This window comes from Phodopus roborovskii, unplaced genomic scaffold (assembly GCF_943737965.1).
Source record: "Phodopus roborovskii unplaced genomic scaffold, PHOROB, whole genome shotgun sequence".
NCBI classification, from domain to species: domain Eukaryota; kingdom Metazoa; phylum Chordata; class Mammalia; order Rodentia; family Cricetidae; genus Phodopus; species Phodopus roborovskii.
The window spans coordinates 1-13082 of record NW_026126386.1 but is presented as its reverse complement, the minus strand read 5'-3'; the positions used below and the strand labels follow the sequence as shown (position 1 = coordinate 13082).

The 13082-nt window shown below is 38.1% G+C and overlaps 1 protein-coding gene across 1 annotated transcript; it reads right to left on the bottom strand.

The window, feature by feature from the left end:
- Positions 1-985: 985 nt before the first annotated feature.
- On the bottom strand, positions 986-1933 carry LOC127218708 (olfactory receptor 5V1-like). Its single transcript, XM_051179712.1, has one exon. It carries the CDS (start codon positions 1931-1933, stop codon positions 986-988), a length of 948 nt encoding a protein of 315 aa, XP_051035669.1.
- Between the last annotated feature and the right edge of the window lie 11149 nt (positions 1934-13082).

Here is a 13082-nt window from a genome sequence, read left to right as displayed (position 1 = left end):
TAAATGTAATGATATAATCACAGAGGGATCAATACTGAAAGCTATAATTTACATATGGAATTAGAGGAAATTGTGCATTATCCGAAGGTAAGAATATGGAGACAACAAGGAATTAGTGACATGAGAGCACACATATTCATGTTCTCATTAGAAACATTTTCCTTCAGTAAGTGTATTTCCAAGTATGTTAAATAGAGTACATAATAATATGAGTGTATTTCTTAGTTTAAAATGTGTAAATCTCAAGAATTGTCACTAGGAAAATGTTATATTTCAGATTTAAAACATGTTGATTAGCATTATTTAATTATATGGAGAGTGTTCCTGAACAATAATAGTCTCCCTTTAATATTTAATATTTATAATTGTTAATTAAAATGCAAGCAAATTATTTTTCAAATAGAAATCTATAGCTACATGAATAGATGTAGATTACAAACACAAATAAATTGGAACATCTAAAACAGACACATGTAAATACAATTGTAGGCATGTATGTACATGTTGATATATATATAAAGCAGCAATAGATGTCAAGTTATTTCAGATAGCCTACAAAATTTATTCAATTAACCAAATTTTTAATTTTGGATTACAAATTTTTGCTTGTAGGACTCTACAGATGGCTTGGAGTAAAGAGCACTTGCTGCCCTTAAAAAGAGGCAAGTTCAGTTACCAGCATCCACATGACAGTTCAGAAACATCAGTAACTCCAGGTCCAGGAGATCCCACATGCTCTTACAGTCTCCACAGGTACCAAGAACACACATGGTATACAAGAACATGTGTAGGGAAAACAATCATAAATATGGTGCCAACATAAATAAATCTTTGAAAAGACAAATTTTCATTTCCAGTATATACAGATGTGTTCGCAATTATCTTTGAAGTTACAAGAATACACAACCAATTCCTGACTGTGCATGTTCTATTTCGGTATAGACTTCTATTCATTTGTTCGAGAGAGAAGTGGGAAAGTCTTACCTCATACTTTCTGTGAGCATATCCTACGATGAAAAACTTTTCTGAGTGCTCCTTTGACTTCTGTGTTTCTCAGGCTGTAAATAATGGGGTTTAACATGGGAGTAATGACCCCATACAACATAGAGATGAGTCTGTCTCTGGCAGGAGAGTGTTGACTGGAGGAGGGGCGGATATAGGTAAATATTGTTGTGCCATAAAACAAGAAGACTACAAGAAGATGGGAAGCACATGTGGAGAACGCTTTGCGCTTCCCTTCCACTGATTGGATCTTTAGGATGGTGGACACAATGTATATGTAGGAAATCAAAGTGATCAGAAAAGCACCAACACCAAAGATACTTCCCATCAACAAAATAAGCAGTTCTGCTATGAAGGTGGAAGAGCAAGAGAGGGCCACCACAGGTGGGATATCACAGTAGTACTGGTTAACTCGATTGGACTTGCAGAAAGATAAGCTGAAGGTTGCCATAGTATGCATGAATGAATTGAGAAACCCAGCAGCCCAGGTCCCAAGCAATAGCTGTACACAGCGAACCTTGGTCATGATGAGGGAGTAACGCAGTGGGAAGCATATGGCCACATACCGGTCATAAGCCATCACGGCCAGCAAGAAAACTTCAGTCCCAGCCAGGGCCACCAGGAAATAGAGCTGTAGAGCACACCCAACAAACGAAATGCTGTGATCCTCTGTCAAGAGATTCTTGAGCATCTTGGGGACGGTAGCTGATGGGCAGAATATATCTAGCAGGGACAGATTTGCCAACAGGTAATACATGGGAGTTTGTAGCTTTCTCTCAGTCACTATAGCCAAGAGGATGGCCCCGTTTCCCAGCAAAGTGATCTGATAGATGAAGACAAAGGCCACAAAGAGAGGGTAACGCACCTCAGGGAGGTCAGAGAGCCCTATGAGAATGAATTGAGTCACTGTGGTAAGATTGTAGACATCCATCTCCTCTCTATTAAAGGATGTTTCTAAGAAATGAAAGAAAAGAATGCAGATTAGGGTGACAAGGCAGGAGCTCTGAGACAATAGAAATATCAGACTAATGGTCAGACATGTTCACTCTATTTCAATTATGGATTTGAGTTCTTAAAATATCAACCTAAAAATTTTGTGTACTCATACTATTTCTTGAAATTCTCACCTTCTGCTTATCTTTTTAAGTCCTCTGAGCACTAATGAGAACTTGAAAGCATATCTTCTTTATACTCATTAGAATGACCTTTAATTATGTGATTTTATTCATGAAAGCTGGTGGAATTTTCATATTTCCAAGGGCATTTGCTTCATTAAGTATTATCTTAATATCCACAATTTATGCATACTTTCAAACTAAATTAATAAAACATAGAATAGATATGTCATATACTCATTATACATTCATTGTTTTTATATAATTATCATAATACATAAAGATTTCCTGATGCATAAACATTAATAAATAATAGGATTAGTAGATGTGTAGGAAATCAAGTCAATAATAGGGTAAAAAAATATATATGAATGACATTTTACCTTCTCAAACCAAGTAGCTCTACTTGAAAGTAATAAATACAGAAATGTTCTTATGATGTTAAAACAATTTGTTTTTATGCAAATATTAACATTTGATGTAATTGGGTGTACAACAAAAATGATAAGCAGATTTTCTGGAAGAACCCAGCTGAATACAAGGAAATGCACATTTGTTGTCACTTCAAAACAGTTTTTTTCTTCTTTTTCTTTACCATCACATATTTGGAAATTCATTCATAAATGCTGGTTAAAGTAAAAAGGAACATTCTACCATCCTATCCCATTTTTGAAAAAAATATATGTATTTCTTTTCTTAAGTCAATTAATATGCATAAGAAAAGTAATGCAAAGTATACATAGTGATTTTTCTCCAAAAAATGGAATGAAGATTTTCCCTTCTCTTTTCCTAGGTCATGTATAAATGAAGAATATTAAGATTCCTGAGAGTGCCTGATTAAGTGGTTATAGTAGTATATAGTTTTAATTCCTATATTAAGAGGCTAAGACAAGGGAATTTTGAATTTGAGGCCACCATGAAATACAAAGCAAGACCTTGTTTAAAAACAAAGCTAAAAAAGAGCAAACCTTGAAGGAGTGTCTTTTTTTCCTACTGAAACAACAATAGTTAAGGAAAATTTTTGAAAAAAGATAAAACTGCAACTAATAATACCTTCAAATCATAAAATATAACAATTAAATTTACTGTAAAAATAAAAGATGTGTATATCATTATGTGATTGAAAAATACTTAATCAGCAAATAGAAATGATTAAAACAAAATTGTGTTATACCAGTTCTTAAGCACTCAAATGCTCACAGTCCTGCAGAAATGTTAAATTTCTGTTGACAGATATGCATAATTAGTCTTTGAAAAGAGTAAAATATGTGTAAAATTATAAATGTGACACCTTATTCACAAGAGCAATGTCTTCAGAGAGGAAATTCTAGCTTATATAATTAATTACTTTTATTTTCACTCATACAAAATTGACCCTTGAAAAAAGGGCTGTAGTACATTCACCAATAACATTTTCATAATAAGCATACCTGTTCGTACCCAAATCATATGACTAATATGTAGCCATCATAAATGAGAGCATATTGTCCTTTTATAGCTAGCTTTTTGAAAGAATTCAATAAAATGCATGGCCTTGATACATACAGTACAGAACTTGTTCATGTGGAAAGGGTACTTGTAATCATCTCAACAATCTCTTCTTCCAAATTCAAACAGAAATAAATCTTGTGCATTTTAATGATTTAGAAGAAGAGTAACATGTTGCCTATCACATATTTCTCAGAATGAGTTTATGTAACATACAATGTACTGATGAATAATTTTTAAATTAGAGATTTTTGAAAGTACTTATGAAATGCAACCCATTTGTTTTTATTGGCTCTTGATATTATGATTAACTATAAAATGAGAATTGTAATATATAGATAGCATTAACCATCTGTTAAAATATCCCAGAAATTCAAACTTTCTTACTATCTTCACTTATCTGTTTAATGTGGTAAATGCTAAGTATATGAAACTTTTTCTCTACAGAAAATATTCATATTTCTGCTATATACAAAAAATGTTCATTGTTAATTAAGCAAAAATTATAAGCCTTAAAATTTAACATAATTAAAATTTTATTTAATTTATTGTAGCAACATTAGTAAAATAGATTAATTTTACCTTAAAAATAGGTCATGTTATTAGTAAAAAACAAATTCAGAACGTTAACGCAAATGAATTCACCAACAAATTATATCAGCAGACAAAAGCAAACTCCCCACTTGAATTTAAGACTCACATGAACAGTTAGTACTTAATTTATATTATCCCTGCTTTATCCTTGGGGAGTTATGATAATAACGTAAGAGAGACTATACACATTACCATCAACCTAATAATGGGATTGCATAGCTAATTAATTTAATGTAAGCTTTAAAATGATCAAATGTCTTTTAGCAGTTGTTGCTCCTTCCCCAACAATTGAACAATTCAAGGACAACATACAGATTCCAGACTCTATGTACTTTCCATCTTTAAATGGCTTTTTTAATACTCTATATATTTTACTTTTATTTTCTGAGACAGGGTTTCTTTGTGTTCTTTTAGCTGTCCTGAAACTCACCATGTGCATGAAGCTGACCTTGAAATTGCAGAGATCTGCTTACCTCTGCCTCCTGAGTGCTGGGACTAAAGGTGTGTGCCACCACACCCAGCACTCTATTTCTTTTTTGACCAGTTTATCCTGTTTTTCTGTCTTTTCTCCAAAGACTGTGTATATTTTTAAAACACTGTAAAACCCTTTAGAGGTTTTCTTCATCTGAATCTGTCTTTACTGTATCTCTTTTTCTGCCCACGAGTCTTTTATCTGCTAAACAGCATGGCTAAAATCAAAGTCATGGCTACCATGCCATATTTGCCACTTATGCTGAGTCAGGAAGCCTCCCTTAAAGGAGCCACAAGCTTCTGCTTGTCTCAGAGCCAACCAGAGAAAATGCTGCTACCAAGAAGCCATGCTTGCCTCTGTTCTTTTGGTTTTAGAATCCCTTTTCAAGTTTTTGTCAGGTTCTACATGGGAATTTGTCCCACATTGTGTGCCATTTTGTTGCTGAGTTTTCTTTGTTCCTACAGGTCCTGGTGCCACTTAGAGCCCCAAATGAATACACAAAGACTTACATTAATTATAATCTGTTGGCCAGTGGCTAGGGCTATTATTGGCTAGCTCTGTCTTAGTTATTAACACATTTCTATTAATCTATGCATTTCCATGTGGTCTTGGCTTGCCAGAGAATGCCTGGACCAGTTACTCCTTTGGTGGCCTACATGGCCACTTTGTCTGCCTATGTTTCCCAGAATTCCCCTCATATTCTAGCCCTGCCTATACTTCCTTCTTGGCCAAGCAGCCAATCAGTGTTTTATTCATCAACCAATAAGAGAAACATATATACAGAAGGACATCTCCCATCAGTTTATACTCAACTGGAAGCTTCACCCCTACTGGCTGACAATCATAGTGCTAGGATGTGCTGCACATACTACTGGAGATGAAAACTAATTGGTAATCTCACCTAGCTACAAACACTTCTAGCTATTATAGTTACCAGTCTGCAAAATATACCCATGATGTAATCAAAGCACAAAGTTAGGGGAGTAATCAAGCACATTTTTATTGGATTTAAGGCCCACTCCATGAGGTAGACCTAATATTTTTAATGAGGACAAAAACCTAAGAATAGATAGCTTATGGTCCCAGGTAAAAACCTAGTACTAAATGCAACTATCAACAAAACAACTCCAAATGACATATTTCTAGAAGCTTCTTCTTGCAGTAGATGGTATAACCAATTACTCAATACTATGCAGAAAAAGTTTTGGGAGAACTTAACTCTGAATGGTATGTCTTTATTACACCCCTGCCCTCAAGGCCTAAGAATTTATGCAGAAGAAAGGGCAGAAAGATAGTATCAGAGGTAATGGCCATTTTAAAGACACATTTAAGACATTTTTTCAGACACAACAGGAGAGATGTACAAAAGAACTCAAGGAGATTCTGAAGGCACAATGCCTTCAAAAACTGAATCCAGAAAAAAAACTCCTGGCATAAAGGAAATATATTGGTTGGTCTTATGTATCAACTTCATACAAATTAAGAGTCATCAGAGAGGAAGGATTCTCAGATAAGGCAATGCCTTCATGAGGTCCAGTTATAAAGCATTTTCTCAATTAGTAATCAGTGAGTTAGGGTCCAGCCCATTTTGGGTGGTGTCATCCCTGGAACAGTGGTCTGAGTTCTAAAAAAAAAAACAATAAAAACAGGCTGAGCAAACCAGGTGAAGCAAGCCAGTACACAGCACCCCTCCATGGCTTATGCATTTGTTCCTGCCTCCAGATTCCTGACTTGTTTGAGTTCCTGTCCTGACTTCCTTTGACAATGAACACCAATTGAGAAGTGTAATTCAAATAAAGAATTTTCTCCACAACTTGCTTTTTGGTCATGGTTTTTCATTGCAGCAATAGAAAACCTATGACAGAAAGGAAGTGAATACAAAATCCCATACCTTGCCAAGAAGTCACAATAGTTTCTGAGAGGAAAAAAATCAGCTAAATTCAATGGACTGACATTGTATATATCACCCAGACTCTGGGGCTGGCCCCATGCTCAGGAGTAGATGTAAAACATAAGTTTTTTAGTGGCTTTTCTTTTGTTATTTGTTGTAATTTCCTTAATAGAAAGAAAGGCCATGAAATTGAATGGGTAGAGAGGAGGGGAAGATATGGGAAGAATGGGGATGGGAAAGACTATGACAAAAAAATTACATGAAATTATGAAAGACTAATTTTAGTGAGAAAAGAAAAGTAAGCTCAAGGAGAATAACATTAAGAAACACAATAATTTTTTAAACTTAAAATCAACATAATCTGAGATACAAAGGTACTGGAGAAATACCATATTAAAAGGAATTTTAAAATACTTATCAGTGAGTACCTTGGAAGAAATTCTTTAGAAAAATAATATGGAAATGTGTTTTATGTGCTGAGGTGGAAAAACACAAGGATCAAACAAAAATAATCAGTTTCACAAATATGTCTTGCCGATAAGGAGAAAATTGCCATTAAAAAATAGAAACACTTGAGCAACAGTTCCCACCTCCTTCCCAGAGTATAGCACAGTGTGAGTCTCTGACATCTCTGTACATGCTTTCTCCCTAATCCACCAGATCTAGCCCTGGACCCACATACAATGTCTCTGCCTTGTCAGGCCACACCACCTGAACTGCAACCAATCACTGAACTATCATCATGACATGACCTATCAGCCACCAACCTCAGAGCCCTTGAATGTCACACCCAACCTCTCCACTCAACCAGACCTCCCAATTCCTTATTCATGATCTAGCCTGGTGAGTCTCCCTAACATCCCCTGGTGGGAGAAGTCCTTCTGTACATATGTTTCTTATTGGTTGATGAATAAAACACTGTCTGGTCAATAAGAGAGGAAAGTAGGCAGGACTAGGGTGAGGAGAATTCTGGGAAAGGTAGTCAGAGAGGGCCCACCAGAACAGTCATCATGTAGGCTGCCAAAGGAGTAACAGGTCGGGACCCTTCTCCAGTAAGACCACTGGGAAATATATAAATTACTAGAAATGGGTTAATAATTAAGACAAAGCTAGCCAATAAGAAGCCCTAGTCATAAGCCAATAGATTTATAATTAACATAGGGACTGTGTGTGCCAATGTGGATTGCATGAATTTCCTTGTAAAACCTGAAAAAAAAAAAAAAACTTAAAAGAGGATTCTAAAAGAACAGAGAAAAGCAGGCCTTCTTTTTTTTAACTTATTTATTTTATATAACCAAGTCCATTTAAATGAAAACAAACATTTATAGACAATATTTGGGAATTTGGGCGTTGTTCTTTCCAAGCTACTTCCTGCTGGTAAGGGGCGCAGTCATGGGGGATTCTAAGAAGATGCAGAAATCCTGGCTGTAGTCTGTAAGGAGCAGGCCTTCTTGGTAGCAACATTTTCTCGGGTGGGCTGTTTGCTAAAGACAAGCAGAGGCCCATGGCTCTTTTAAGGGAGTCTTTCTGAATCAGCATAAGGGGCAAAAACTGCAATGCTCTTTTAAGAAGCCCTGCTAACAACTGAATGGTGTGTAGAGCATCTGGTATTGGCAATGACCACATCTCCAAGCCAGCAGCATGCTGCTTGATGGTGACATAGACCAAGGCAGTGAGCACAGCTCCCAGTGCTAACAGTAAACAACTCATGCTGCTGCCATCTTGGAAAGTCATCAGCTGAAAGAGCCACCATTTTAATTTTAGCCATGCTGTTTATCGGCTAAAAGACTCATGGCCAGAAAGAAAAAAAAAAAAAAAAGATATACAGTAAAGACAGATTCAGATGAAGAAAAACCTCTAAAGGGTTTACAATGTGTTTAAAAATATGCATTGGCTTGGGAGAGAAAAGAAAAGGATGAAGTGGTTAAAAAAGAAATAGAGTAGCTTGTGTAGTGGCACATGCCTTTAATCCCAGCACTCAGAAGGCAGAGGCAAGCAGATCTCTGTGATGTTAAGGCCAGTATACAGAGAGAATCCCAAGACAGGCAAAAGTACACCAAGAAATCCTGTCTCAAAAAATGCAAAAATGAAAGTAAAAGAACTAGAGTTCTAAAAAATAAGTAAATTTTAAAAAGCCACCTAAAGATGGTCTGTATACTGCATGTTACCATGTATTTCAATTGTTTGCTTGCTGAGAAAGGAGCTACAGCTGCTAAAAATACATTTGATTATAAATGCTGCTGGATTATTAATCCAACATATATATTTTTAAAATGCCTTGACTTCAAATTTTTAAGTCTAAGAACATACTACTTTGGAAAAGAGATTTTCTTCTTGTTTTCACAGAAACTGAAAAGCTGTGGATTCTTTCCAGACTAATATGGTTTGAGCAGGCAAGAATCCCTGCAATGGCCCAAGTGATTCATCATCCAAAACAGCTGAGACAATGAAACCTTGCAGACTACTACAGCCAGGATTTGGATAGGTTTTCGTATTTTCTCATGATCCCCATTGTTTTGATAGTGACCCAAAAATCCGGAAACAGTTTAGAGAGAATGATGTCCAAATTCCCAAATATTGTTTGTACATATTTGAAATTCATTATGAAGTTTGCCTTCAACATGGCAGAAATAGCCATTTGGGCAAGAAATTGCTCTTGTCTGGAGTGTTTAACTGTATGCTATTCAAACTGAACATGCAGGACCCACAGAACTACTGAAATTGCAAAACAAGATGGGACAGTCTTAGGGTTCCTGCTTCATGGAAGAGTCTGCCAGACATTCTGCAGGACACAGAGAAAAATGACTGACAAACTGCCAACATAGGCAGACAGTTTCAAATTTTGTGCCTCACTGAGAAGTCTGCTAGACACACTATGGTGTATGGGCTGAAGACGAATATTCCAGTGTTACAGAGGAATTTTGGGTGACTGTCTAGGCAGTGAGATGTCTCTGTCAATTCTAGAGTTTATATAGTATCCTTCTGTGTTTTTTGATGGAATTGAAAACAGATAGTTATGGTTACAGTTTTCCTTTGTTATGATAACAGATAAGTTACATATAAAACTTTAGACTCAATGCCCCGCCCCCCATCACTGGACCTCTGCCAGAGTGCAGGGCATCTGCCAGAGATCCTCCTATCCCCTAGAAACCAGGCTGGCTGATCTTTGACCCCCATCCCTGGACCTCTGCTGGAGGTGAGTCTGGAACCAGATCAGGTTGAATCCCCCCCCCACTACCTTCCCTGGGAACTCCCTGGGTCATCCCTGAATCTCGCTCCCTCCCCCTGTCCCAAGTCCTATCCCCAGTGAGTGTGCTCCTGGTGCTCTGATCTACAAACCACCCCTCCCAGATCCTGCCCTCCCCCCTACCTAGCCCACTGCCCCACTGCTCAGGTTGAACACTGGACCAGAGGGCAGGTCCAAAAATCCCACTACCTTCTGGGAACATCCTGGATCTTCTCTGAGCACAATAGGCCTGCCTATCAACACAGGACCACCCTGAGGCGCCACCTGCCTGATTTTTGATCCCCCATCGCTGGACCTCTGCCAGAAACCCCCATTGCCAGGCCTCTGCCAGAGTGCCAAACCTCTGCCAGACACAGCTTTCCACTCGGGACCACCCTAAGTCCCTGCCTGCCCCTGAATCCCCACCTGCCTAATCTTTGACCCCCATCAACAGGCCCCTGCCTGAGGAGAGACCTCCTAGAGAGCTTGAACCACTCAGAACTACATCGAATGCCTGATCCACCTAACTCTAACAGGGGAGTAGAAAGAGAGAGACTGCACCTGCACCCACTGGAAGAAGCTATGGGAAGATGGCAATACAAGAAAACACCTAACAATAGAAAGACAAGCATGACACCACCAGAATCTAGGGACTCCACAACAACTAGACCTGAACACACCAAAGCAGATGAAACAGAAAAGAATGACTTGGATGAAACTTGAAGAAACCATCCTGAATGAGGTAACCCAGTCACAAAAAAAAGAGGAACATGGTATGTACTTGCTCATATATAGATTTTAGACATAGAGCAATTGATCACCCACCTATAATTCACACCACCAGAAAAACTAGGAGACAAAGAGGATTCTAAGAGGTTCACATAAGGTCCCTCACAGAAGAGGAAAGGGACAAAACCTCCAGAGCACATGGAGAGTGGGGAGGGGGCAGTGAATGGAGAGGTAATTAGGAGAAAGAGAAGGGGAAGAGATAAAAGCACATGGGACTAGGAAGATTAAGACAGATGAGGAATACACAAGAGAGAGTGAGAGAGAGAGCGAGAGAGAGGGGGAGGGAGGAAGGGAGAGGAAGAGGGAGAGAGAGAAAGAAAAAGAGAGAGAGGCGAGAAAGAGACCATAAAAGAGGGAGCCATTATAGGTTTGAAGAGAAAAGCGAACCTAGAGAAATGTCAAGAAACCTACAAAACTGACCCCAACTAACAATTTGAGCAACTGTGGAAAGGCTATCATAAATTCCCTTCACTAATAATGAGCTCAGCAACTAACTTATCCACCATCATGGAGCCTTCATCTAATAGCTAATGGAAATAGAAGCAAACACCCACAACTAAACACTGAGCTGAACTGGAATCCAGATCCAGAGAAGGAGGACAAGACCAGGCTACAGAAACCCACAGAGACAGCTGACCTGAACAAGGAGCTAACGGGCCCCCAGACTGATAGCTGGGAATCTAGCATGGGACTGACTCAGAATCTCTGAACATGGGTCTCAGCTAGAAGGCCTGAGCAGTCTAAAGGACCTCAGAAAAATGCAACCAGGATGTATTCCTGGTACACAAAAGGACTTTGGGGGTACATCCCCCATGGAGGGATACTCCTTCAACCTAGATACAGGAGAGAAGTCCTAGTCTCTACTCCAAATGACTTGACAGATTTAGATGATCCCTCCTGGAGGGCATCACCCTACATGTGGAGTGGGGAGAATGGGAGGGGAGGGTGGTCAAAGAGCATTAGAGAGTGGGAGAAAGGAAAAGAGGGAGGGAGGGAAGAAGGGAGGCAGGGAAGGAAGGAGGGAAAGGGAACTGGGATTCATATGTAAAGTAAAAATAAAAAATATATTTAAAAAAGGGAAGAATGACTTAAAACATAAATTCATAAAAATTACAAAGGCCCTCAAAGATAGTATGAGAAAATCCCTGAAAGAAATGGAAGGAAAAACAAACAAAAAATTAGAAGAAATGAACAAATCTCTTAAAGAAAGGAAAGCCAAGAAAAAACAAAATCAAACAGTTGAAAGAAACAACTCAAACAATTCAAGACTTGAAAACTGAAAGAGACAATAAAGAAAACACAGAGGGAATGCTAGAAATACAAAAACTGGGCAAAAGATCATGAACTACAGATGCAAGTAATACCAAAAGATTACAAAAGATCAAAGATGGCCTATCTCTGCAGGTCCACTCGGAGTTTCTCTGGGCAAGATCCTTGACCCCCAAATCCTGGCCCCTCCCAAAGAACGAGGTCTCAGCTGGAGAGCGCCAGTTTCCAGTGAGATCCCTGCAACCCTAACCCTAACCCTAATTTCCCTCCATGCCTAAGGAAACCATTGAGGTGAGCTAAATGAATGCCAAGAGAGTCCTTTGTGTCAAGATGTGAAGATGAAGCCTGGATTTCCTTGAATGTACCAAGATGTTGCAGATGCCAGAGCTATGTGATACCTGCTAACGAAAGCTGTTATCAGGATTTGGAGCAAGCACCAGAGAAAAAATGTGTGTTGTTGTCAGAAACCTAAAAGGAGTTGAACATCTCAATATTGCTTTCACATCAGACATGGAGATGCAGCTGTTGGAATTTTCCTAGTTTGTTTCCAGTCTTGCTTTGGTCCATTATTTCCTCACTATAATCCCTTTCTTCCCATCTGTTATTGTGATGAATATCCTGTGTTGTTTCTTGGATGGATGTAATCTTTTCTTACTATTATGATTTTACAGAAGGTTACAGATAAAAGTCTCTGAAGAAACTTTGATTTAGAACTTTTAAAAAGTGTTCAGATTCACATTAAGAAAAAGCACAAAAAGATTTACAGTGTGTTCTAAAATATATGTAGGCATGGGAGAGAAAAGAAATAAAATGGTTTTAAAAAGACAATAAGAAACTGGGTGTGCTTTCATGATAAAGGTATTAGAGAGGTCAGGGATAACAGGAACATACCTAAACATAATAAGAGCAATATACAGCAAACCAACTGCCAACATCAAACTGAATGGAGAGAAACTTAAGCCAATTCCTCTAAAATCAGGAACAAGACAAGGCTGTCCTCTCTCTCCATATCTCTTCAATATTGTACTAGAAGTTCTAGCTAATGCTATAAGACAACAAAAGGAGATCAAGGGCATCCAAATTGGAAAGGAAGAAGTCAAACTGTCTCTATTTGCAGATGATATGATAGTTTACATAAGCGACCCAATAAACTCTACCAGGGAACTCCTACAGCTGATAAACACCTTCAGCAAACTAGGAGGATACAAGATAAACTCAAAAAATTCAGTAGCCCTA

Coding starts and splice junctions, on each gene's coding strand:
- LOC127218708 (XM_051179712.1), bottom strand. CDS start 1,933: ATGGATGTCTACAATCTTACCACAGTGACTCAATTCATTCTCATAGGG.